The sequence below is a fragment of the Hemitrygon akajei genome, chromosome 7, assembly GCF_048418815.1.
Source record: "Hemitrygon akajei chromosome 7, sHemAka1.3, whole genome shotgun sequence".
NCBI lineage: Eukaryota > Metazoa > Chordata > Chondrichthyes > Myliobatiformes > Dasyatidae > Hemitrygon > Hemitrygon akajei.
Window position 1 is genome coordinate 133,125,286 of NC_133130.1, and position 27,487 is coordinate 133,152,772.

At 46.0% G+C, this 27,487-nt stretch overlaps 2 protein-coding genes across 3 annotated transcripts in view; one reads left to right on the plus strand and one right to left on the minus strand.

Moving 5' to 3' along the window:
- LOC140730917 (gypsy retrotransposon integrase-like protein 1) overlaps positions 1 to 820 on the minus strand; it is a 31,895-nt gene extending 31,075 nt beyond the window's left edge. The window contains exon 1 of the mRNA XM_073051981.1: positions 634 to 820. Coding sequence (XP_072908082.1) covers positions 634 to 820 — 187 coding nt within the window. The remainder of the gene's footprint in view (positions 1 to 633) is intronic.
- ogfod2 (2-oxoglutarate and iron-dependent oxygenase domain containing 2) lies at positions 804 to 27,487 on the plus strand. 2 transcript variants are annotated; one of them, XM_073051983.1, is made up of 7 exons: positions 804 to 1,085; positions 4,867 to 4,923; positions 15,914 to 16,024; positions 20,469 to 20,568; positions 21,210 to 21,334; positions 24,789 to 25,046; positions 26,822 to 27,487. In XM_073051983.1, the coding sequence occupies exons 1-7, from the start codon at positions 819 to 821 to the stop codon at positions 27,095 to 27,097; spliced, it is 1,194 nt and encodes a 397-aa protein (XP_072908084.1). In that variant the 5' UTR covers positions 804 to 818; the 3' UTR covers positions 27,098 to 27,487. The 2 variants fall into 2 exon arrangements, with proteins under 2 accessions (XP_072908084.1, XP_072908085.1); XM_073051984.1 differs by lacking the exons at positions 804 to 1,085; positions 4,867 to 4,923; positions 20,469 to 20,568 and adding an exon at positions 5,962 to 5,979.

Genomic DNA, 27,487 nt, shown 5'->3' on the forward strand with positions numbered 1-27,487 from the left:
ATTTTATAAAGCACTGGTGAGGCCTCACTTGGGAGTATTGTGAACAGTTTGGGGCCCTTATCTTAGAAAGGATGTGCTGAAACTGGAGAGGGTTTAAAGAAGGATCACAAAAATGATTTCAGGGTTGAATGGCTCTTTATATGAAGAGCATTTGATGGCTCTGGGCCTGTATTCACTGGAATTCAGAAGAATAAGGTGTGACCTCATTGAAATCCATTGAATGGTGAAAGGCCTTGATAGAGTGGATGTGGAGAGGATGTTTCCTATGGTGGGGAGTCTAAGACCAGAGGACACAGCCTCAGAATAGAGGGCCTTCCCGTTAGAATGGAGATGAGGAGGAATATCTTTAGCCAGCGAGTGACGAATCTGTGGAATTCTTTGTCACAGGCTGCTGAGGAAGCCAAATATTTATGTATACTCAAGGCAGAAGTTGACATAGCCTTGATTTTCAGGGCATGCAGCGACACGGGGAGAAGGCATCAGATTGGGGCTGAGGGAAATGGGTCAGCCATGATGAAATGGCGGAGCAGCCTCGATGGGCCAAATGGCCTAATTCTGCTCCTACGCCTTATGGTTTTATTCCACCGCAGCCCCTCCCACTCCCCGAGTCCCCGTCCCCGTCCCCTCACTCACGGTCCAGGGTGAAGTTGGCGGCGAAGCGCCGGACGCTCCTCCGCCGCAGCGGCCCGAGGCTCGGACTGTACACGCCTCGGGACAGGTAGCGCTGGACGTGGCGGTAGCGCTCGGCGGTTTCGGCGCCCCGGCACGGGGATGGCCGCCGCTCGGTCTGGGTGGCGACGCTCCACTTGTCGCCGGCCATGGCAGGACGGCGGCGGGCGGAACCAATGGTAACCGGAACGTTTGGAGCGGAGCCGGCGGTCCGGCCGGAGCGGAACCCCCACCCCACCCCACCCCTACGCAGCCTCGGGGGCGTTGGGATGGAGTCAGGCCGCTCCCGGAGCTCGGGGGCTGCCGATCGCCGGCCGCGCTTCTACACCTGCCGCTGCTTCTACACTGACAACATCTTCCTGCAGGAGTTCGGGCTCCATGTCAGCCGGGCGGACTGGGACCGGGATCTCCGCTCTGTAAATCGGTGATAGGGGAGGGGTAAGGGGGAGATGGAAAGGAGGGGACACGGGGAAGGGGTAATGAGGCAATGAGGGGAGACGTTGGGAGGTGGGAGGAATGAGGGGAGAGGTGGGGAGGGGGGAGGAATGAGGGGAGAGGTGGGGAGGGGGGAGGAATGAGGGGAGAGGTGGGGAGGGTGGGAGGAATGAGGGGAGAGGTGGGGAGGGTGGGAGGAATGAGGGGAGAGGTGGGGAGGGGGGAGGAATGAGGGGAGAGGTGGGGAGGGGGGAGGAATGAGGGGAGAGGTGGGGAGGGGGGAGGAATGAGGGGAGAGGTGGGAATGAAGGGAGAATATTGGGAGGGGGAGGAATGAGGGGAGACGTTGGGAGGGGGGAGGAATGAGGGGAGACGGGAGGGGTGAGGAATGGGAGACATGGGGAGGGAGAGGAATGAGGAGAGACATGGGAGGGAGAGAAATGAGGGGAGACGTTGGGAGGTGTGGAGGGGAGGAATGAGGGGAGAGGTGGGGAGGGGGAGGAATATGGGGAGACATTGGGAGGTGGGGAGGGGGGAGGAATGAGGGGAGACGTTGGGAGGGGGAGGAATGAGGAGAGACATGGGGAGGGAGAGAAATGAGGAGAGACGTTGGGAGGTGGGGTGGGGGGAGGAATGAGGGGAGACGGGAGGGGGAGGAATGAGGGGAGACGGGAGGGGGAGGAATGAGGGGAGACGGGAGGGGGAGGAATGAGGGGAGACGGGAGGGGGAGGAATGGGAGACGGGGAGGGAGAGGAATGAGGAGGGACATGGGGAGGGAGAGAAATGAGGGGAGACGTTGGGAGGTGGGGTGGGGGGAGGAATGAGGGGAGACGGGAGGGGGAGGAATGAGGGGAGACGGGAGGGGGAGGAATGAGGGGAGACGGGAGGGGGAGGAATGGGAGATGGGGAGGGAGAGGAATGAGGAGGGACATGGGGAGGGAGAGAAATGAGGGGAGACGTTGGGAGGTGTGGAGGGGAGGAATGAGGGGAAGGTGGGGAGGGGGAGGAATATGGGGAGACATTGGGAGGTGGGGAGGGGGGAAGAATGAGGGGAGACATGGGGAGGTGGGAGGAACGAGGGGAGATGTGGGGAGGTAGGGAAGGGGAGATGGAGGTCAAGTTTATTTATATAGTACATTTAAAAACAACCCACGCTGACCAAAGTGCTGTACAGATCAGAGCAGATAGCTAAAATCAGAAATATAAGAAACACAGACATAACCAGCAAAGCAAACAGCTTACAGGCACAAAAGAAACACAAGGGCCTAGGCACAAGCTAAAAATCAGCCACATCAGGAGGATTCAAACGCTAGTGAATAAAAGTAAGTTTTGAGCCTGGATTTAGAAGAGTTGATGGAGGGGGCAGATCTGATAGGGAGGGGAATGCTGTTCCACAGTCTAGGGGCTACAATAGCAAAGGCACAGTCACCCGAGTTTAAGTTTAGATCACGGGACAGCCAGGAGCCCTAAGTCAGCTGACCTGAGGGACCTGGAAGTAGAATAAGGGGTTCGAAGGTCTGTGATATAATGGGGGAGGGGTGCCCATTTATGACTTTATAAACAAACAGAAGAACCTTAAAATCAATTCTAAACCGTACTGGTAGCCAGTGGAGAGAGGCCAGAATAGAAGTAAAATGGTCCCTCTTCTGGGCTCCTGTCAGGAGCCTGGCTGCGGCGTTCTGGACCAATTGCAAAAGGTGAAACGGGGAAAAGTGAGGAGAAGATGGGGTAGGGAGAGAGGGGAGACGAGGAGGGGGAACATGGGAAGGGGATGGGGGTGAGGCGGAGGAGAAAGAGATGGAGTGGTATGTGGGGAATGAAGTGTTTCAAAGGAGAGCGGGTGGATGGTCTGAGGGCAGGAAGGGGCTCTATAAACCCATAAATAAGTATGTATAAAAATTAACTAGTATAAAAGAGAGGAAAAATAGTGAGTTAGTATTCATGGGTTGGATGTCCATTCAGAAATCTGATGACACAGAGGAAGAAACTGTTCCTGAAACGTTGAGTATATGCCTTCAGGCTTCTGTACCTCCTTCCTGATGGTAACAATGAGATGAGATGTCCTGGGTGATGGGGGTCCTTAGTGATGGATGATGCCTTCTTGAGGCATCGCTCTTTGAAGTATCCTAGATTGTGTGGGGGGGTTAGTGCCCATGGTGGAGCTGGCTGAGTTTACGATTTTCTGCAGCTTTTTGTGATTGTGTGATTGGAGGGAAGGTCAGGTTGGAAGGCAAGGGGAGTGGGATAGGAGGAGGGAAGAAGGGTAATGGGATAGTCAGAGGGAATATTGTTACATTATTCAAGAGGGAACCTGGAAACTGTGGACTGTTGAGTCTCATGTCAGTCATTTGGAAGTTTGGAAAGATTTCTTAGGGAGAGGATTTATGATCATGGCCTATTCTGCTGTCTCTCTATCCAGACCTGCTCCACTCGTCAGTACGTTATGGATTGTCTAGTCTTGCCACCAATCCCACCTTCTGCTCTCTCCTCATACCCCTCGAGCCTTTTGCAGTTTAAATGTTTGTCATTCTTTGCCTTGGTTGTACTCAATGCCTCCATCTTCATCTTCAAAGGTGCCTAACACCGAGATGAAAACCATTCTTCCCGTTTTCTCCTTCCCTCTTATTTTAAATTGGGCAAATAGTCAGGGTGTTGGCGATGGAACAGAGATCTTAGACAGATATATATCCCATTCTTCAGTCTGTAATGGAAATATGAGCGACCAAGTAACATTGCACAGTTACACCTACTGCCTGTAACGCCACTGGTGTTGGGGACAGTAATGAAGGTCTCCATCTCTGGTGGTGTTTAGAGCTTCCTTCATCGTGTCAGTAGCTTCCTCTCGGTCTTCACTACTGCCAGTCACACAAGTCCCAGGTGGAGACTCAGGAATACCGTCACACTCAGATGTAGAAGGATTCTTCATTGTTGTTTCAGTAACAGTTTTGGTTGGTCAGTCAAGGGTGTTAGGCCTGAGCTGAACCCCTGAACCTGGAAGGACCGGAGGCCCACTCTTATCTAGCCTCTACCCTTTGACCTATTTGGTATGGGTGACCCTACCAGGAGCCAAAGCACAAAGCCTTGACTGCAGCCAGTCCGGTCACTGAGGCATGCAAGCCTCCAAATCAGGACAAGGTTGTGGTCCATTTGGAGGACAGTGCCCACAACCGAGGTTCATTTCCTGCTGCTGTCTGTAAGTTTCCTCCGAGTGCTCCATTTCCCACCCCCGCAAGTTCCAAAGATGCACCAATTGGGATTAGTGAGTTGTGGGCATACTATATTGGTGCTGGAAGCATGGCAACACTTGAAGGCTGCCCCAGCACATCCCCAGACTGTGCTGTGGATCTCCTCTGTTGAGGTCGTTAAGAGCACCAAATTTCTTGTGTTGTTTTTACGTAGTCTAGTGTAGCCTTGAGTTGTCTCTCATAGTCTAATGTAGTTTTGTTTTGTTTCACGTAGCACCAGGGTCCTGTAGGAATGTTGTTTCATTTTTACTGTTTACTGTACCAGCAGTTTATGGTCGAAATGAAAATAAAAAGCAACTTGACTTGAACACAAAACTTCACATTTCACTGTACGTTTCAATGTAGATGTGAGAAATAAAGCTAATGTTCACTGCTTAGGTTCTTATGTTGGTGACGGCTGGACTCCCTCCCCCACAGGCACTGTAGACGCTGCACAGTTTGCACTGGGACTGGGCTTATGGTTTCCACTAGGCCTTGCATTTCATTTATTAACTCAGAAAATGTGCTGTGTTCCAGATTTTACAGAGCAAAGGATGCAAGACTGATGAACAGCTGAAAGAGGTTCAAGCAAAGGTAAATATTGATTGCCCAGTTCCACACTCTCATGCTGGGTGTCATAGTGCTGGCTGTACTTCCAGTACCCCCTCATGGTCTTTGTCACAGTCAGCCAGCATACGTTTTGATAATTGGGATCAAATCCGTCATTTAGTCAAATTTATTTATCGTGTGTATATCACCGGTAAGGACAATACTGGGGGAGGGTCACGCTGAAGGAAGGGCAGTAATGAGGGAGGGTCACATTGTTGGAGAGGTGGTTCTGAGGGGGAGGGTCACAATGTGGGAAGGGTGGTACTGAGAGAGGCTCACATTGTCGGAGCTCTCTCTCCTAAAGTTGAACTTTTGCTGCAAAATTGCCAAAGGACGGTTTTGGAGACCGCCAGTGGACTTTGGGAGCATGGACTGTTACTTCAGCAGCGGACCGAAACAGTTTCCTTTGGGAGCGTGGACTGTCACTTCAGCAGCGGACCGAAACAGTTTCCTTTGGGAGCGTAGACTGTCACTTCAGCAGCGGACCGAAACAGTTTCCTTTGGGAGCGTGGACTGTCACTTCAGCAGCGGACCGAAACAGTTTCCTTTGGGAGCGTGGACTGTTACTTCAGCAGCGGACCGAAACAGTTTCCTTTGGGAGCGTGGACTGTCACTTCAGCAGCGGACCGAAACAGTTTCCTTTGGGAGCGTGGACTGTTACTTCAGCAGCGGACCGAAACAGTTTCCTTTGGGAGCATGGACTGTTACTTCAGCAGCGGACGGAAACAGTTTCCTTTGGGAGCGTGGACTGTCACTTCAGCAGCGGACCGAAACAGTTTCCTTTGGGAGCGTGGACTGTTACTTCAGCAGCGGACCGAAACAGTTTCCTTGCCTGGAAGGATTCTGTTTGGTGAAGTTTCTCGGCACTGAGCAGTGGATGCGGCTGGTGGATTGCCAAAGTTTGAGTCTGACTTTGCCGGGAGCGGGGATGGATTTATTCCACGAGTAACAGTGGAAAACTTCTCCTGTTCGGAGTGCCTAGCCCAGGGCGACTGGGTGAAGAGGACTTTGGAGCGGTTCAAGGAGCAGCAAACCAGCCTGGTAAAGCTTTTGTTGTCACAGCTGCATGGACAGTGCTGAGGTTTTTAACACTGCCCGGGCTTCCCTGCCTAACCACTCCTTTTTCCCCTCCCGTCCTGCCTTGTTTTTGAACTGTTTCTTTTTGACTGTTAGCTGGTGTTCTGCTGGGTGTAGTCTGTGTTGTATCCCAGCAGTGGTGTCGAACTTTTGAATTCCAACTGCGTCACGGCGGGATGCGGCTCTAAGATGTCTGTGCGGAAGCTGCTGGGTCGGGAGTTGCAGCTCGCGAAGAAGATCGCTGTTCAAATTACTGACTTTAAAGAACTCTGTACAGTGTACTGTGCCTAATTCAGTCAGTAGAATGCCACCGTAAAAGCTTTGGCAGAAGCTGTTGGAGGCTGTGAGAGCATTGTTGCATCAGTGGCTTTGAATGGGAAGACTGTTTTCTATTTGAAGTCGGCGAGGGTTGGGCAGTGTTTGGTTCTGTTTGTTTGGGTTGTATTGCAACGTTGACATTCCCTGTTATGGGCATGTGCACGAAGGTGGTGGGGGGAATGGTGGATGAGAAAATGGCAGCCTGTGTACTGAATGTGAATGGAGAAAGTAAAATTGTTAAATCGAAAGAAAATCTTGTCTTTGTTGTTTTGAGCGTTAACATTTGTAGCAGAGGACGGTTACTGACTATAGGATCCTGCTGGCATTAAGAAAGCTAGAAAAATGAAATACAGACTCGTGTTACGGAGCTTCGGAAGAAGCAGGCCCTTGTAGTTGTACTGTCGCTTTCGGGAAAAGAGAGAGAGACCACAATGGAAATTTCACTGGAAGACTTGAACAAAGATGATGGTATAACTACGCTAATAAACGAACTTGGCTTTGTTCTTCTGAATGAAGAAGAGGATCGGATTTATGAGGCATATTCAGACTTTGACAAATTTCCAGAGACAGTTCTATAAATATGATTGATTTTGAACAAAAAAACAGTCACAGGCGTAAAAACAAAATGGAACTTCTTGACGCAGTATTAGCTTTTAAGTTGTTGGATACTGCGTGTCTAGATACAAGCAGCTAGTGTTAACTGCATGTACAGAACTTGCATTTGCATCCATGAAATATGCACTGAAGAGGATTTTTTTTGGAGAAAAGGTCGCCAAGACAACAGTCAGAAAGTTTGAGTCAGGAAACGGCATACTTCACTGAGCAGAAACTGGAGTAGTTCCCAGAGTGACCAGATGAGGGCACCATTACCTGACACAAGTCCATAGATCAGTATGACAGGACATAGAAATGTGCTGTTGCTCCAAATACTTAGCCCTGGGCAAAAAACTATCCACACAGAACGGACAAGTTAAACTAACAGAAGAAAATAACAAATCTGAATATGTAGGAGAGTGCTGTATAACATTGTTTGCAAAGGAATCACTTACTAATGCAGATATTTTGATATAATCTCTAGGATCTGCTGTTATTGGTAGAGCACACATGCACATAGTGTATGGAGAAAAGTGGCTTGATAGACCATAAGATATAGGAGCTGAATTAGGCCACCTGGCCCATTGAGCCTGTGCTGCCATTTCATCATGGCTGATCCATTCTCCCTCCCAGCCCCAATTTCCTGTTGTCTTCCTGTATCCCTTCATCCTATTAACCTCTTCCTTAAATATACCCAATGACTTGGCCTCCACAGTCACCTGTGGCAATAAATTCCACAGATTCCCCGCTCTCTGGCTAAAGAAATTACTTTGCAATGTAAAGAATAGCTATGTAAGTGAACTAAAGCAGAATGAAGTGCATAAACTGGTGAACAGAGACACACCCAGTTACAAAGCATTCAAAATGTGGAGATGGAAAGATTGTACATTCTGCCAAAAGAGTGAAAAATCCCACAGAAGTAGGGCAGACCAAATGTTACGTCAGAACGGAGGTGTACCAGTGACTGTTCCATTACTCTTGAGTAAAACTTCCCTAAAGAAAGCAGAAGCAGTACCAGATATGGACAATGGCCAAGCATAGATATTACAACAGCCAGTGCCTCTTGAGTTCACCAGCCCTGGTTGTTACTGTTTGACCATTCTAGATAAAGACGTAACTGAGAATCATGTGAATGGAGTACTAACTGTCACACAGAACGTGACCCCAGATGCGAAGCGCAAAATGTTGATCAAGCTTCACAAACAGTTAGGACACACTTCGACTTCAGAAACTGCTCAGGAAACAAAGGTGCAGATTATTTTTCCATTCTAGAGCAGAGAATTGACATCTGTGAGACAAGTGAAGAGTTTGGCAAGTCCAAACCCCAGCCTGTGGTTGGTCTGCCACTTGCATCTGGATTCAATGAAACAGTAACCCTAGATCTACACGAACTGCGACAAGGAGTATGGTGCCTCCACATCACTGATGAGTTCACACGTTTCGGTGCTGGTAGCATTGTAAATACAAAGGGACACTCAGAGGTAGTAACAGGTGGCACACGGGATGAGAAACATTGTCCAGAATTGCCAGGGTTTTCCGTCGGGTCCTTCGCCTCCAGGTGTCCAGTTTGACTCCTGTAACAGAGCCAGCCTTTCTAATCAGTTTATTCAGCCTGTTGGCATCACCCGTGTTGATGCCATTGCCCCAGCACACCACTGCGTAGAAGATTGTACTGGCAACAACAGACTGGTAGAACACGTGAAGGAGAGGCCTGCATATTTCCTCAGGAAGTAGAGGTGACTCTGACCCTTCTTGTACACAGCCTCTGTGTTGGTGCTCCACTCAAGCCTGACACCCAGGAGCACCCCCAGGTACTTGTAGGTCCTCACCACATCCACGTCCTCATCATCAATAGTAACAGGGAGCAATGCAGGCTTGGTCTTCCTAAAGTCCATCACCATCTCCTTTGTCTTACTGTGGTTGAGCCGCAGGTGATTCAGCTTGCACCATTTGGCAGAGTCCTCCACCAGGGACCTGTATTCATCCTCCTGTCCTCCTTTCCTTTATACACCCAACTGTTGCTGAGTCATCAGAGAATTTCTGCAGATGACATGACATCTGTGGGGCCCCAGAGCAGCTTATAGCCATGTCTGACACATAGCTCTGAAATCAGGTAGTCCATTATCCAGGAAGTGCCAACCTGCATTGAGCAGAGCGTTTTCCCCAGCAATGACAGAAGAAGAAGAATGCCCTTAACTCTAGGTGGAGTCACCGGGGCACCATCACAACCTTTTTCACCGATCTTTTTGGTGATTGCTCATCATGTGGTGTCTCTGTAGCATTCTCCAGTTGTTTTACGAGGTCAAGCACGGATGGAAAGCGTGCAAGTGTTGGATTCGAACTCGGAACCATTCACTCCGGAGTCCAGTGCTGATGCCACTACGCCACCAGCCGGCCTCCACCAATAATAGCTGTTTGGTATTGAATGTCTTGAATGAGAAATCAAAAAAAAAAATCCTCACAGTGCTGCCCTGCTTACCCAGATGGGAGTGGGCTCTGTTCAGCAGGTAGATGACAGCATCGTCGACTCCAATGTGCTCCTCGTAGGCAAACTGCAGTAGATCGAGAGCTGATCTGACCGGGGGTTGGAGGTGAGCCAGGACCAGCTCTTCAGGATCTTCATGATGTGGGAGGTCAGGGCCACTGGACAGTAGTCATTCAAGACTTTGGGTTGGCCCTTCTTGGGTACCGGGGCCACACGTGACGTTTTCCATGCAGTCAGGGCCCATTCCAGGGTGAGACTCAGATTGGAGAAAACAATGGAGAACTCCACACAGCTGCTCAGCACACTCCCTCAGGACCCTGGGGTTCACTCCATCCGGTCCCAGTGCTTTGCCGTGTCTGAGTTTCCCCACAGCCCTTCTCACCGGCTCAGTGGTGAAGGTGAGAAGGTGAGTGGGGAGTTGGTGGAAAGTGGGCTGAGGGAGGTGAGGATCGGGATGATAGCAGTTGGTATGTGGAGGTGTGGATGGTAGGAAGGGGTGTAGTCTGTGTTGTTCATCCATGTGTTGAACTGGAGGTGGGGAGGAGGGGTGGTGTTGGTGCTGAGAGAACATTTGGTTCCTCAACACCTGGACTGGTGTGCTGAGGGCATTTGTCAAACATATTGAAGAATTGATTTAACTCATTAGCCTATTCATGGCTGCATTCTGAGGCTCTACAACTCGGCTGATTGAAGCCAGTGATGTTCTTCATGCCTCTCCACACCTCCTGTGTGCTGCTCTGCCCAAACTTGCTCTCCAGCTCTCTCCTGTATTCCTCTTTTGCCACCTTGATCTTTTCCATTAGCTCCTTGTTTCATTTCCTCCTTGTCTCCTGACCTAAAGGCTCTCTTTCTGTGGTTGAGAAGAGCCTTCAAAGCACTGGTGACCCATGGTTTGTTGTTAGAGAAACAGCAAACAGTCGTTGATAGTATTACAGTGTCCACACAGAAGTTGACGTAGTCAGTGAGTCTGTTAATGTCTTCCCCATATGGTTCACAAAGCAAATTCCAGTCAGTAACCTCAAGCAGCTCTTCAAGGCCTTGACGACCTCTGGAGACCATTTCTTTTTTCTAGTTTTGTGGTAGCTAGCTTTTGCTGTACTTTGGGTTTGTACAAGAGTATGAGGTGAACCAGGTTGTAATCTGATCTTCCTAGTGGGGAGAGAGCTGTGGAGTTGTATGCATCTTTAACGTTTGCGCACAAGAGATCCAGTGTTTTATTTTCTTTTATATGAAATTTGTCAAACTGATTGAAGGTAGCAAAATTAATAATGATGAATTCAGAGATATAGCACAGAACTTTAACGTTGAAACAAATATAACAGTGGCATACAGTCCTTCAAAAACAAGTGAAATAATGCTGAAGGTAAAGAAAAGCAATGGCTGTGATTGGAATACATGGCAAAGAATACCACACATAATGTACATGGTAATAGCCCGTATCAGCCTGTGTTTGGCCAGAATCCAAGCCTTCCCTCTGTACCGGTTTACAGCTACCTGCTCCAGAGACAAGGAGTGAACGGATAGGGAAACACTGCATTCATCATGGAGGGCTTTCATTGAAGCCGAGTGTTCAGGGAGAATTCAGAGCACTGATGGGAACACATCCTTCCTACAGATGAGAAATATGAATCGGGACAAAGTCTATTACAAAAGCGCAGGATGGAAAGGTCCTGGAGTTGTCATTGGTCAGGATGGAGTCATTGTATTAGTGAGACAGAGTACATCATTCCAGACTACGTAAAGCACAGTCTGAAGACCATCAGAACTCCATGGAGAATGACACGAAAAGTGAAAAGCGCTTACCTGGTACAGTGTCGCATAGAGCCGACAGGGCTGAGGACCCAACAGAGTTGTTCAACAGTGGCACAGACACTGCTGTTGGGGACTCAACAGACCTGCTCAAAAAGGAATCATCACAAGTGTAAAGACAACATGGAAGTTTCAGTCTTAATACAGGACAAACAGATTTATAAACTGGTGTCTCATACAAAGTTGAAGTCTTAGGATAATTAGGTAAAGCCACTGGGAGAAACAAAAGTTGGTACAACTTGAATTATCTAGAAGCAGTCACAGTTGCTGGCACTGCTGGGTCAGTCAACATATTGTGTAGACAGGCTTCATACAGAATCAACTGTAGATCAGGCTGGGCCATCTGAGAAATCTCAAGCTGAAAATGTCGTAGTAACTAAGGAGTTGTTTGACAGGATGAAGTCAGAAGTTAGAAAAATAATGGAGTGTAGGAGGGAGTCAGAGACATTGGCCAAAAGACAGTGTCTACAAGATGGGCATGCACCCTGAAAGAAACCCAGACGGGAATGATACCAAAAACATTCCTGGTAGCTAGAGGTTTTGAGGAAATAAACATAAAAGAACTCTGGAAAGACTCACCGACATGTGCACCAGAGCCTCTCCAACTACTCTCAGTGATATGTCAAAAGCATCGGCAACCCCACTGCACGGACATAAAATCCGCATTCTTACAGGGAATGGAGCTGATACATCACATTTACATTCAACCTCTGCCTGAAGCCAGAAGACAGGAATACTGGAAACCTAAAAAGTGTGTGTGTGGTCTAGCAGATGCATCACTCTACTGGTGTAAATAAGAGTCAAAGAAATAATGTTGGAAACAGGTGGAAAGATGTCACAAGTAGATCCATCTGGTTTTTACTGGCAAGATTCAGAATGTCATATGATTGGAGTGCTTGTTTGTCGTGTAGATGACCTCATGGGGAGGCTCACAAAACTTTGCCACAACAATTATCCCTCAGCTGAAGTCAGCCTTTCAGGTTAGACGAAATGTACGTGGTGGATTCTGCCAATGTAGGAATGAACATTCTTACTGTTGACAGAACAGCGCTACTGCACCAAGAAAGCTACTTCAGTCAATGTGCATGGAGTTCTCACGAGCCGCACAACAGGATGCCCCCCTCAGGGCAGCTGTGGTTGAGCAAATCAGTTCAAAGACAGGTCAGATTCTATGGGTGGCAAGACAGGGCAGACCTGACAGTGTGTTTGATGCCTGCAGCTTGGCATCCAGCACAAAAAATGGCAAACAAGATAGTGTGCAGAATTCAATCTGAAAAAAAGTAGTCTTGGAGTTTCAACAGCTTAGAAAAGAAAGCTCACTGAGGCCCGTTGTCTTCAGTGATGCCTCACTTGGAAATCTCTGATGGAGGTACTCAAGGAGGACATTTTATTGTACTAATGTGAGAAGAGGGAAGGTTTTCACCTCTCTGTTGGCAATCAAAAAAGATTGGAAGAGTTGTGCAGAGTATGCTGGCAGGAGAAGCCCTTGTAGAGTCTGAAGATATTGACAATAATTATCTGGCCACACTGTTCTGAGTTTGCCCATGGTGACCCAAAGAATAACTTGAGTCATGGGCAACTGCTCTCTGGTTGGTGCCATCAAATCCACCAAGTCAGTTGCAGAGAAGAGCATCGAGGAATTTGCCTAAGCACAGAAAATTCATCATGTGCTATTGTCAACTGCAAAGGACGACTAGCTGACTGTCTCACAAAGGAGGGAGCATCAGCTTAGTGAAGGCATTTGGTAACTTAAGAACATCAAGGGATAGAACTAATTCCCATATCCTAATGGACATTAAAGTGATAAAATTATTTCCCATATCGATGTCTTTTATTTTGTAGAATTATGAAGACATTCAGTGAGGGTATCTTAGAAATTTATTAAGCCTAATAACTGAAGTTAAAGTGATACTTCTAAACTGATGGATATATTTATACACACTCACACAATAAAAAGGATGGGAGATTGTTGAGTTCTGTTCATTTGGGCTATGTAAGCATTTAGTTGGGATGTTCACTTTCCCTGTTATGGACATGCGCATGAGGGTGGAGGGGGTGTGAGTTTAAAAAATGCCAGCTTTGTGTACTTCATGTGAATGGAGATATTAAAGTTGTTAAAATGAAAGAAAATCTTATCTTTGTTGTTTGAATATTAACAGGCAAACATATAAAATTCTAAAGGGATTGGACAGGCTAGATGCAGGAAGATTGTTTCCGATGTTGGGGAAGTCCAGAATGAGAGGTCACAGTTTAAGGATAAAGGGGAAGCCTTTTAGGACCGAGATGAGGAAAAACTTCTTCACACAGAGAGTGGTGAATCTGTGGAATTCTCTGCCACAGGAAGCAGTTGAGGCCGGTTCATTGGCTATATTTAAGAGGAAGTTAGATATGGCCCGTGGCTAAAGGGATCAGGGGTATGGAGAGAAAGCAGGTACAGGGTTCTGAGTTGGATGATCAGCCATGATCATACTGAATGGCGGTGCAGGCTCGAAGGGCCGAAGGGCCTACTGCACCTATTTTCTATGTTTCTAGGCAGTACTGAGGGCTGGTCACACTATGGGAAGGACAGTACTGAGGGAGGGCACACTCTGGGAGGGGTGGGATGTGGGAGCAACGGTGCCTCCCTCCTTTCCAGTCCTGATGAAGGGCCTTGGCCAGAAACGTCAACTCTTCAGTCCCCTCCATAGATGTTGCTTGCCTTGTGAGTTCCTCCAGCATTTTTGTGTGTGTTGCTTTCCAGCACCTGCAGAATCTTTGTGTTAAGACCATTTGACATAGAAAAGAATTAGGCCACTTGCTCCATCAAGTCTGCACCTCCATTCCATCATAACTGATTTAGTTTCTCTGCCAACTCTATTCACCTGCCTTCTCCCCATAACCGTTCTTGCCCTAACTAATCAAGAACCTATCAATCTCTGCCTTAACTATACCCAGTGGCTCGGCCTCCACTGCCACCTATGGCAATCACTTCCCTCAGTTCAAAGAAATTCCTCCTTATCTCTGTTCTAAACCGACATCTCTCTATTCTGAAGCTGTGCCCCCTCTGGTTCTAGACTTCCCAGCTATAGGAAGCACCCTCTCCACATCCACTCTGTTTAAGCTTTTGATAGGTTTCAGTGAAAGCATGCCCCCCCCCCCCCCATTCTTCTAAACTTCAGTGAGTTCAGGTCCAGAGTTATCAAAGATTTCTCAAAATGTAAGACTCATCCCCAGAATCACTGTGGACCCTCACCGGTGCCAGCACATCTTTGCTTAGGTAAGGGGCTCAACGCTGCTCACAATACTCCAAGTTCAAAGTACATTTATTATCAAACTATGTGTACACTATACAACCGTGAGGTTCATCTTACAGGCAGCCACAAAACAAGAAACCCAAAAGAACCCATTGTTTAAAAAAAGACTTGACAAACACCCAATGTGCAAAAAGAGAAGAAAAAAAAAACAAATTGTGCAAACAGAAGTAAGCAAATAGCATTTAGAATAAAAGCGGGTCCTCAGACATGAAGCCCAGGCCACAGCCTCAGCCTCAGCCTCGGCACCGAAGAGCAGAGTAAACATCACAGAGCATGCTTGCTTTTATATCCCAGTCCTCTCGAAATGAATGCTGACATTACATTTGCCTTCCTCACCACCACCTCAACCTGCAAATTAACCTTTAGGGAATCCTGCAAAGACCCTCAGTCCCTTTGAACCTTCGATTTATGAATTTGCTTCCTGTTTTAGAAAATAGTCTGATAATGCTTGTATTCCTTCTCCCAAAGTGCATGATCATACACATCTCTACAATGTTAACACGAGGAAATCTGCAGATGCTGGAAATTCAAGCAACACACACAAAATGCGGGTGGATTCTCTACAAATCTCTACAATGTATTCGATTTGCTACTTCTTTGCCCATTCCCTTAATCTGTTCAAGTCCATCTGCAGAGTCCCTGCTTCCTCAGCACTACCTGCCCCTCCATCTATCTTCGTATTGCTGCAAACTTGGTTACCAAGCAGTTTACGATTAGCAAGTTAGCAATGGCACAATTTTGTCATCCAAATCATTAACATAGAACAGGAAAAGTAGTAACCCCAATACTGACCTCTAAGGAAAACCATTAGTCACTGGCAGCCAACCAGAAAGGTTTCCTTTGCCTTCTGCCAACCTTCTGTTCATGCTGTATCTTTCCTTACATGGGTGCTCTATCATCTTTCAAAACTCAGAGAAAGACGTTTAAAGATCAGCTTTATTTGTCACGTGTACATCGAAATGTACAGTGACATGCATCAATGGCCAACACAGCAAGCGTGCTGGGGGCAGCCCGCAAGTGTTGTCACACTTCTGGTGACCACATAGTGTGACCACGACTTACTCACCCTAACCCGTGTGTTTCTGTAATGTGGGAGGAAACCCACACAGTTGCAGGGAGAATGTACAAAGTCCTACAGACAGCAGTGGAAATTGAACCCCAATCTTTCATCATTGGCCCTGTAAAGCTTTACGCTAACCAATATGCACCTGTGCTACTCTGCAGTATCTTTTCTAGATTATGATGTTCTGCCTGGCCTTCCTCACCAGTGGTCGCCTTGTGAACTTATCTTTGTTCCTTGTGCGATCTTGCTCTGTGTGACTACGTCTGTTGTGCGAGGCCTTTAAGGGGGGAATTCTGAGCAAAGTATTTTAATAATTGCTTTTCCCTGCCCCCTCAGATCGATCAGGAAGTTCAGAGGAGGCGGCAGCTGAGCCAGGCCAGTTTGGAGAGAGCGGCGATCATTTCGGCACATTACAAACCACTCAATCCTGCTGTCTACGTTTTACAGGTACGTCCAGCATTGTCAAACAGCAGCACACCTAGCACATATTTTAAGATCGGCTCACTACACAGAGCGGGAATATCAGGCTTCTCAAACTCAGGGTTTTAGCGTTGGGAGTTCCTGCAGATGTACAGCATTGTTCAAAAGTCTTAGTAGGCACATATACAGTGCTTATAACATATATACACTCCCCTCCCCGGAAGTTTTCTTGTTTTATTGTTTCGCAGCATTGAATCACAGTGGATTTATTTGGCTTTTTTGGCACTGATCAACAGAAAAAGACTATTTTGTGTCAAAGTGAAAACAGATCTCTACAAAGTGATCTAAATTAATTACAAATATAAAACAAAATAATTGATTGCATAAGTATTCACCCTCTTCAAGTCAGTATTTAATAAATGCACCTTTGACAGCAATTACAGCTTTTGAGTCTGTGTGGATAGGTCTCTACCAGGTTTGCACATCTGGACACTGCAATTTTTCCCCATTCTTCTTTACAAAACTGCTCAGCTCTGTTAGATTGCATGGGGATCGTGAGTGAACAACCCTTTTCAAGTCCAGCCTCAAATTCTCAATTAGATTGAGCTCTGGACTCTGACTTGGCCACTCCAGGACATTAACTTTGTTGTTTTTAAGCCATTCCTGTGTAACCTTGGCTTTATGCTTGGGGTCATTGTCTTGCTGGAAAACAAATCTTCTCCAAGTCGCAATTCTCTTGCAGACTGCTTCGGGTTTTCCTTCCAGATTTCCCTGTATTTTGCTGCATTCATTTTATCCCCTACTTTCACAAGCCTTCCAGGGCCTGCTACAGTGAAGCATCCCCACAGCATGATGCAGCTACCACCGTGCTTCACGGTAGGGATGGTGTGTTTTTAGTGATGTGTGGTGTTTGGTTTATGCCAAACATAGCATTTAATCTGATAGCCAAAAGGCTCAATTTTGGTTTCATTAGACCATAGAATCTCTTCCAGCTGACTTCAGAGTCTCCCACATGCCTTCTGGCAAACTCTGACTGAGATTTTGTGTGAGGTTTTTTTTTTAACAGTGGCTTTCTCTTTGCCTCTCTCCCATAAAGCTGTGACTGGTGAAACACCCAGGCAACAGTTGTTGTATGTGCAGTCTCTCCCATCTCAGCCACTGAAGCTTGTAACTCCTCCAAAGTTGTCATAGGTCTCTTGGTGGCCTCCCTCACTAGTCCCCTTCTTGTTTTTGAGGATGGCCTGCCCTAGGCAGATTTACAACTGTGCCATATTCTTTCCATTTCTTGATGATTGATTTAACTGTACTCCAAGCGATATTCAGTGACTTGGAAATTTTCTTGTATCCATCTCCTGACTTGTGCTCTTCAATAACCTTTACGCGGAGTTCCTTGGAGTGTTCTTTAGTCTTTATAGTGTAGTTTTTGCCAGGATTCTGACTTACCAGCAGTTGGACATTCCAGATACAGGTGTATTTTTACTACAATCAACTGAAACACCTTGACTGTGATCTCAGTGATCTCCAGTGATCTCCATTTAACTTCTAAAACCAATTGGCTGCACCAGTGATGATTTGCTGTGTCATATTAAATGGAGCAAATACTTACGCAGTCAACTATTCTGTGTTTTATATTTGTAACTAATTTAGATCACTTTGTCGAGATCTATTTTCACTTTGACCTGAAAGAGTCTTTTTCAGTGTCAATAAAAGCCAAATTAAATCCACTGTGATTCAATGTTGTAAAACAATAAAACATGAAAACTTCCAAGGGGGGTGAATGCTTTTTATAGGCACTGTATATAGCTAAGGTATACAAAAAAACTGGATGAACTCAGCAGGTCAGTTGACCACAGCATCTGCAGTGCACTTTGTGTTTAATATAGCTAAGGTGCCTAGAACCTTTGCACAGTACCGCATTTGTCAACTTGGAGCGGAGAGCAAGTTTGTAAATCTGGCAGAGGAAAGGATGTTGGGAATGACGAGGGTAGAGCGCCGTGGGATGGTTGTGGAACAAGTGGCGTAGAAGTAGTGCCGGGGCGGGGGTAATGACGCATGTGCTGACACCCTCAGCCCCGAGACACCAGGCAAGGTGATTTGATTCTAAACATTGATCATTACACAATGAAGCTATATAACACGTTGGTGAGGGCTAATTTGGAGTGTTGTGTGTCCAGTTTGAGGAGAGGAGAGTGGGCCATGGATGAAAGGCAGCAAAGAAAGTTGGGTGAAATAGTGGCAGATCGGATTTAATCCAAACAAGTGTGAGGTGAGATGAGAGACTTTGGAGTTTTAGCTCATGGTTCTGGTGAAATCAATATTCATGCCATCAAGTTGGAGTGTTAGAATGATCACAGCAGGACTGGTAGAATGATATTGTCTGGTGGGGGGTGGGGTTGAGAGAGGGAGGGGGTTTAGCAGAACAGAGAGGCCTATGCGTACAAGTGTATGGTTGCCCGAAAGTGATCTCATAGATAGAGTGGTGAAGAAGGCATTCCATTATGGAGGGGAATAAACAATTGAGTTCAGGCCGAGACCCTTCATCAGGACTGGAAAGGAAGAGCAGAAGCCGGAGTGAAAAAGGGGGAGGGGGAGGAGGACAAGCTGGCAGGTGACAGGTGAGGGGGAATGAAGTAAGAAGCCGGGAGGGGATAGGTGGAAGATGTAAAGGGCTGAAGAAAATGGAATCTGATTGGAAAGGAGAGTGGGCCATGGAAGGCAATGAGGAAAGTTGGGTGATGTGGTAGCAGAGCAAATTTAATCCAGACAAATGTGAGGTGCTGCATTGTGGGAAGTCAAGTAGGGGTTGGGTGGAGTAAATGATCAGATGTTAATATACAGGAGGACCTTGGGGTTTTGAATTGATAGTTCTCTGAAAGAGGAAACACAGGTCTTCCACAGTGGACGGTAGGGCACTGAGGAGGGCAGCAGAACAAAAGTATCTGGGAATACAGGTTCATAAATCATTGAAAGTGGCTGCATTCCACAGATGTACAGATTAGTAGAGTAGTAGGTCACATGGGTTTAACTGGGTGGTGTAGCCCGATGGACCGGTAGGGCCTGTTACTGCTGTACTTCCAAATGCATACAATTGCTCAAATCTGATTTCATATATCCTCATGTGCCATGTCGTATGATGTGGGCAAACATGATCTTTGACCGTGATTAATCCTCAAATCAGGCTCCTTGGCTCCAGAGAAAACAAGTTGACCCTGTCCAATCTGTCCTCGAACCCAGGCAGTATCCTAGCGAATCTCAGTCTTCTGCAGAACAACCACATCCCTCCTCTACTGGGGTGAAAAGAAAAGCATATAATATCCCAGGGTTTTCTAAACAGTGTTTGTAAGGCAGGTTACAAAATTACACACCGACTTTTAGATTCTATGTTCTGACCTATGAAGCAAGAGTGTCATCACCCTATAGAGTCATAGAAAAGTACAGCACAGAATGGGCCATTTGGCCCATCTAGTCCATGCCGAACCATTTAAACTGCCTATTCCCAGCAACCTGCACTGGGACCATAGCCCTCCATACCCCTGCCATTCATGTAGCTATCCAAGCTTCACTTAAAACATTGAAATTGAGCTTACATGCACCACTTCCGCAGGTGGCTCATTCCACGCTCTCATGACCCTCTGAGTGAAGAAGATTCCCCTCATGTTCCCCTTAAACTTTTCACCTTTCACCCTTAACCTATGACCTCTAGTTGTAGTTCCACACCACCTCAGTGGAAAAAGTCTGCTTACTTTTATCCTATCTACATCCCTCATAATTTTGTATACCTCTATCACATCTCCTCCCAATCTTCTATGTTCCAAGGAGTAAAGCCCTAACCTATTCAACCTTTCCTTATAACTCAGGTCGTCCAGACCCGGCAACATCCTTGTAAACTTTCTCTGTACTCTTTCAAACTTATTTACGTCTTTCCTGTTGGTAGGTGACTAAAACTGCACACAGTTCTCCAAATTAGACCTCACCAACATCTTGTACAACTTCAACATCACATCCCATCTCCTGTGCTCAATAGTTTGATTTATGTAGGAGGAAACCAGAGCACCACACACAAAATGCTGAGAGAACTCAACTGGTCAGGCAGCATCTCCGAGACACTTCATCACGACCACCAGACTCTTCCCCAGTGCTGATGAAGGGTCTCAGCCCAAAACATCAATTGTTTCTTCATTTCCATAGATGCTGCCTAGCCTCCAGTGTTTTGTGTGTGTTGCACCCAGAGGAAGCCGACACAGTCACAGGGAGAACACACAAACTCCTTACAGACAGCAGCGGGAATTGAACCCAGGTCGCTGGTGCCTGAACACATTACGCAAACTGTTTCACTACTATGCTGTACCTCAGTAAGCAGTAGCTCAGCTTTAAATCTGCTGACTTGTGGCCACTAGATTTCTGCTGTACAGAAAGGGAATCTTTTATATTTGGGGCAGTATAAGAAAGGATGTTGCTTTGTTTTTTCAAGGAGAGCTTCCTCGCTCCAGAATTCCGTGAAATTGTCGCCTATTCCAGAAGTAAGGATGCGAGTTTCGAAGGGCTGTTGGACCGAATCCAGGAACTACCAGGCATGCCTTGAAAACCTGTGATCAAGGGAAAGCAATGAAATGGTGCTTTATACTGAGAATGACCGTCATTGAGCAGGGAAAGTGGCCGTCCGTCCCACCATGTCTATGCTGACCCATTTGCCCATGCGCTAATCCCACTTGCCTCCATGAGCACCATCTCTACCTATTGAAATGTCTCTCGAAATGCTTTTAAACCACAATGACAGTACCTGATTCCAACATCACCTGCAGTGCAAAAATAAACCAACCCATAAGACATTTTAGGCTCCTGTACCTCCTTCCTGATGGTAGCAATGAGAAGCAGGCACGTCCTAGATGGTGAGGCTCCTTAATGATGGACGCTGCCTTTTTTTGAGGCATCACCTTTTGAAGGTGTTCTTGATGCTGGGGAGGCTCGTGCCCATGATGGAGGTGGCTGTGTTTTGTGACCCTGTGCAGTGACCACCCCCATACCGGACAGTGATGCAACCAGTTAGAGTGCTGAGTGGTTATATCAAGGGAGGAACTGGACCTAATGTGGGCAAAGGGGTTAATGCAGATGGTAAAGATGGATGATGTGGGTCAAGAGGCCATTTGTGTGCTGTACGCTCTCTGACCGTATGAATCGGTGAATGATTGTTCCGTTTTAATTCTCCTTGTAGCCAAGAGAGTTTACTCCTTCCCGGTGTTGACAGTGGAGTTCTGCGGTCAGCTGATGGAGGAGCTGGAGAACTTTGAACGCTCGGACATGCCGAAGGGCCGGCCCAACACCATGAATAACTATGGGGTAACGTACGGGGAACGGGCTGGGTCAGTCTGCTGCGATAAACCTCTCACTGTTGATGAGTTCGCTCAGAAAGCAAAGATGTGACTTTATAAAGCACTGTCAGTACGCACTTGGAGTATTGTGAGCAGTTTTGGACCCCTTATCCAAGAAAAGATGTGCTGGCATTGGAGAGGGTCCAGAGGGAAAATAAACAATTAATGTTTGCACTTTGAACTATATTGTCTGTATGAAAAAGTTCTCAATAAATAAAGTTAATTTTTTTTTGCTCTTAACTCAAGCTGGTAAACCCTAAGCTGCAGTAAAAAGCCAAACACACTCATTTCTCAATTGCTAGGAACTTTCGGACTATTTTAGTGCTGTTCAGTATTATGGTTTTCTGGAGATTTACATAGATATTGCTGTGTAGGCCTGATTGTTTAATGCTATTATGTAGTGACGTTTGGGATAATACTAGTTGTAGATAATACTATTGGGACAATGTATCCCCTGTTCATGTTCTAAAGTCTTTCAATTTCCTCTATTAATTCAACAAATTGCTGGTGTTTGTCACTTACTGTATGTTACGTGTGTTTAGAATGGCTATATCTATTAATTAAGTTATTCTTGCTTGTTTATCCTGTAACATTATATCTGGATATTATTATAGAAACATAGAAAACCTGCAGCACAATACAGGCCCTTCAGCCCACAATGCTGTGCCAAATACGTACTACTTTAGAAATTACCTCGGGTTACCCATAGCCCTCTATTTTTCTAAGCTCCATGTACCTGTCTAGGAGTCTCTTAAAAGACTCCACTGATCCGTCTCCACCACCATCACCGGCAGCCCGTTCCATGCACTCACCACTCTCTGCATAAAAAAACGTACCCCTGACATCTCCTCTGTACCTATTTCCAAGCACCTTAAAACTGTGCCTTTCATTATATATTGTTCAATCTGTAGTAATGGATCGGTCATAATGTAATTTATGGGACTCTGACTCTAAAACTCGATTAGCCTTGTATTTGCAGTAAGGTATGCTTGCTTTTATGAGTTTGTATTTTGGTGAATGGTGTTTGCCATTTGATTGTGTCTGTGTAAGTATCAGGTTAAGTTAAACTACGTCTGGATCCTGTCATGTGTTGGATTGTTTCTGGTTTCTCTGGGCATTTTCAGCATTTACCATCTTGAATTTGTTGTTCTTTAATTATGTATTTTTGATCATTTTTTATGTTAACCACCTGGTCCTGTATTGCCACACGGAACCCCTCTGTTTCTGGAAAGAGTCTCCTACTCCGAGCCAGACGTTCGACGTTTCGTGTCGACATCTAGCCTGCTCTGATCGTGGGGGTGTCTTCCATGGAGAGTCATGCTCTCCCGTTGGGTTAACTTTTTCTTCAATAGTGATAATCTCTTCATTTTTTTCAGAGTTGTACTTTCATTTAAGTTTAGTGTTATGTACTTCTTAACAGAATTGCATATGATTGGAGAGAGTGCTGATTCCTGTTTTCATTGGTGAAAATATATCCTTAGAATTTTTATTATTGCTGTTATTTCTGCCCCATCCCTATATCCCTCCATGGCTCCAATAACAAAGTGTTCATCAGCATTAGTTTCAAATGACATCAGTACTTGGTCTCCAAAAGCCAACAGAGCGGACAGTTATAAAGGTCATCTCCCTCTGAGTGAAGAACATCCTGGAGGGGGTCATCCAGTGAGGCATTGTGGCTAGAGATCAGGAATAAGGAAGGGTTGTCCTATCAGCCTCCCAGTAGCCAATGGCAGATAGATCCAGATAGATTATCTGTCATTAACAAGTCTCCCTCACACTCTCTCAGCTGTTTGTTCTTGGCCTGCAACCAACCACAAACTAACTCAGACACCCACCCACTCCTGCAACTTCCAACTTACTGTTAAATCTTCCCAGTTCTGGCAGTGAATCATCAACATTAATCATAGGCTCACTCTCAAGGACTTTCATCTCACGTTCTTAATATTTATTTTATTTTTTCGATCTGTTTTTGCACAGTTTTTTTACCCACCAGTTGTTTGTCTATCTCGTGTGATTGATTCCATTGTGTGTCTTGTATTTACTGTGAATGCCTGCAAGAAAGTGAATCTCACGGTTGTATATTGTGACATATACAGTGGATTCTGGTTAATTGGAACACATCAGGACTAGTACATCTTGTTCCAATTAAGTGGCTGCCCAATTACCCAAAGTTTCATGGAAACAGTTAAAAAGGTATAAATAAAAAAAACTATAGTTTAATTGAATAACAAATTGTGTGTTTAAATGAAATACAGAACAAATTGGGACACTACCAAAACTACTACTGTACCATAAACCTATATTAGATCCTAATAGTTATTGACAGAGGAATTCATCCAGTGTACACTGCCGTGTTCTTTCAATTGACGGTAAATGAACAAAATCAATGCAGACTCCTCGTGCAGATAATGGACTGCCTTCACACAATGCATCTTCCAAATCTTCATTGTCATTGTAACATTCAAGATGATTGTTGATACCTTCAAATTCCTTGTAGTTCTTAATTTGTTGAAATAGTGAAATAATTTCATTTTCACTCCATGCCATTTCTGGCATCTCTGAGCCTGAATGCTTGAAACTGCAGTGAGTAAAACTGTTCTAATTTGTTTTACTGCTTATTTCTCACCAACTATCAGTGACAAAAATCACTGCTTTTCCAACAGAAACACACACAAGTGCACACGACTGGCACTAATTAGAAATGGTTCGGCAACACTTTCCTGTCCCAAATAAATGAAAGGAATCCCATCTATTTCCTTGATTAGTTTTTGCTCTTTAAGAGTTGTTCCAAATAAGTGGCTACCGATGGCCCAATTAACTGGAATCCACTGTAGGTACTTTGATAATAAATTTATGTTGAACTTTAAACTATTTGTCTCTCTACAGGTGTCACCTGATCTACTGCGTTTTTCAGTATTTCCTGTTCTTCACCTATCACCTGACAGTCTATATTCCTTCCCCTTCCCCCACCTTATTCTGGCTTCTTCCCCCTTCCTTTCCAGTCCTGATGAAGGGTCTCGGTCCAAAACATTGACTGTTTATTCATTTCCATAGATACTTCCTGACCTGCTGTGTTCCTCCAGCATTTTGTGCATGTTACTCCAGCGTCTGTAGAATCTCTTGTGTTTATGTGCTCGAATCTGGAAACTTTTTGGAATATTCTGCCCTTGCTTAAAAACAATCTTGCAAACCCCTAGAAACTTAAGCTTTTAGAGCTGAAAGTTCCAGCATTGAAGTAGCCATAGTTGATCCAGTCTTTGCTTTGAGGTAACACTCCCAGACTAGGAACTGAGTTAGCGGTGCTCTGAACTGCCTCTGCTTTTGATTATAAATTCAGTTTGCCTTGAAGGTCTCTGCTTGTTGTTCGAAAGCTGACGTAAATGGTGCAGAATAAAACTCTTTTGTCTCCCCTGCCATCCTAGGTACTGTTGAACGAACTTGGGTTTGATGAGACGTTTATCACACCACTCCGCGAGGATTATCTTCAACCAATCACGTCACTTCTTTACCCAGACTATGGGGGTCAGGCGATGGACAGTCACAAAGCATTCGTAGTGAAGTACGCTGTAAACGAAGACCTAGATTTAAGTTTCCACTACGACAATGCTGAAGTCACGTTGAATGTGTCACTTGGGAAAAATTTTAATAAAGGGAACCTCTACTTCGGAGATATGAGACAGGTACTGTAGGAAATATATTTTCTATTGTTCCACAAGTAGTTTGTTTATGTATTTGGAGAAACAGCAGGGTTACAGGCCATTCCAGCCCATCGTGCCCATGACGCCCAATTGCACCCATGTGACCAATCAATCTACTAACCGGTACATCTTCAGAATGTGGGAGGAAGTGTAACACGCGGTCACGGGGAGAACGTACAAACTACAGAGAGCGGTGGGAATTGAACCTGGGTTGCTGGTGCTGCAATAACATTATGCTAACTGCTACACAACCACCATCCTGTGTCTGCACTCTAATGACTCCCACATCGTTTTCCTGTTCTCCTGGATCACTGCCTCTCTAACTGTGATACTCCTGGCCATTTAAATTCTGGCATTGGGTTAGTAAGTGTTTGAATTGGTCTGGTATTGTCACAGAATCAGGTTTAACATTTTATTTATCGAGATACAGTGTGGAACCCCCCCCCGATTTAATCCTAGCCCAATCACGGGACAATTTACAATGACAAGACATTCAAACCACATGTAAGAAAGAATAAAATATAGTCGCCCCCCCCCCCCCACCAAAAATTGTCTGAGTCCATGAATGTTGCAGCAGTCTGCAGTCAAGCACAGTACAGCTTGTGTTCTGCTGGGCGAACACTGGAGGGCAGCACTGAGCCCAGCATGGCCACCACGACACACCCCTCGGGTGGAACGCACCACCTGTCTCCTGGGCGGCTAGCTGACCGTGCCTTGAGGCCTGGTCCTCACTGTGGCCGCGGTCACTGAGCTCCCCCGCTGACCGCCAGTAAATCAGTGAATCGGACGTGCAGCATTCCACATTGGCAATCTCCAACAGGGTCCACAAGAAAAGTGACTAAGACGATCACTCGCTATTGGACTGTGAGAAAATGAATCTCGAGATAGCTTACGGTAACATATACATAGAGTATTTTGATAGTAAATTTACTTTCAGTCAGGCAGCAGCTATTGAAATGAATAAACTATCGAGACCCTTTATCAGGCTGGAAAAGGAAGGGGGAGAGTACAAACTGGTGATAGGTGAGACCATGTGAGGAGGAAGGTGGGTGGGTTGGGGGGGGGATAAGAAGCTCAGAGGTGATTGGTGGAAATGGTAAAGGGCAGAAGAAGGAGGAATCTGACGGGAGGAGAGTGGACCATGGGAGAGAGGGGAAGAGGATGGGAATCAGAGGGAGGTGATATATAGCTGAGGGGAAGAGGAGGGGTGAGAAGGGAACCAGAATGGGGAATGGCAAAAGAGAAAAGTGGGAAACAGGTGAGGGGGATAGTTACTGGAAGTTAGATAGATAGATAGATACTTTATTCATCCCCATGGGGAAATTCAACATTTTTTCCAATGTCCCATACACTTGTTGTAGCAAAAACTCATTACATACAATACTTAACTCAGTAATAATATAATAATATGAAATTGACGTCATGCCATCAGATTGGAGACCACCCATATGGAATATTGGGTGTTGCTCCTCCAACCTGAGTTTGGCCGCATTATGGCAATAGAGGAGCCATGGATAGACGTATCAGAATGGGAATGGGAAGTTGAATTGAAATGAGTAGCTGTCTTGTGGCAAACTGAGCCAAGATGCTCTGAAACTTGCTCCCTACACTTTGCTAACATCATCTTCAACTTCACCGAATGCAGGCTGTCAGAATATGGTGGGGTTTTGAAATTTCTGTCGACTGTGAGCACAAGGACTCGGTCGGCCCCCGGCTCTGTGTTGGTAATAACGTGCCCTGTCTGTGCGTGGTTTCAGGTTCGGGTGAGTCAGAGCGAGTGTGTAGAAATCGAGCACACAGTGGGCCACGGCGTGCTCCATCGGGGTCAGCACTGTCACGGGGCACGACCCATCTCCTCGGGGGAGCGCTGGAACCTGATCATGTGGATGCGGTCGTCGCCCGTCCGTAACCACCTGTGTCCGATGTGCGACGCAACGCCGGAGCTGGAAGAGGCGGTCGGATTTGGCAACGGATTTACCAGCGTGCCCGTCCAGGACCAGCATCAGTCAGTGGACGTCTGTTCATTATACTAGTAAGCTAGTGGTGTGGCCTCGGTCACCGCCTGGTTCCGGTGGGATCCTGCACCCGTCCTGACCTTCTGCTGATCCCCAACACCAGGCTAATTCACAATCATCAACACTGTGCCTTCTGTAATCAAACTGACATAAACCTCAATCTCTTTCTTCAAATGGATATTCCCTTCTAAAATCCAGTAACCCCCCGAATCTGTGTCACTCTGCAAGGGTGGCAGAGCAGGAGTTCCTAACCTTTTCGATTCCTTTGTCAGTTGGTGAAGCCTATGGACCCCTTCTCAAAATAATGTATTTAAACATAAAAAATAAAATACATCGGATTAAAAAAGAAACTGATTATATTGAAATACAGTTATCAAAATAATAAAAAACAGATTTGTGATTTTGTAA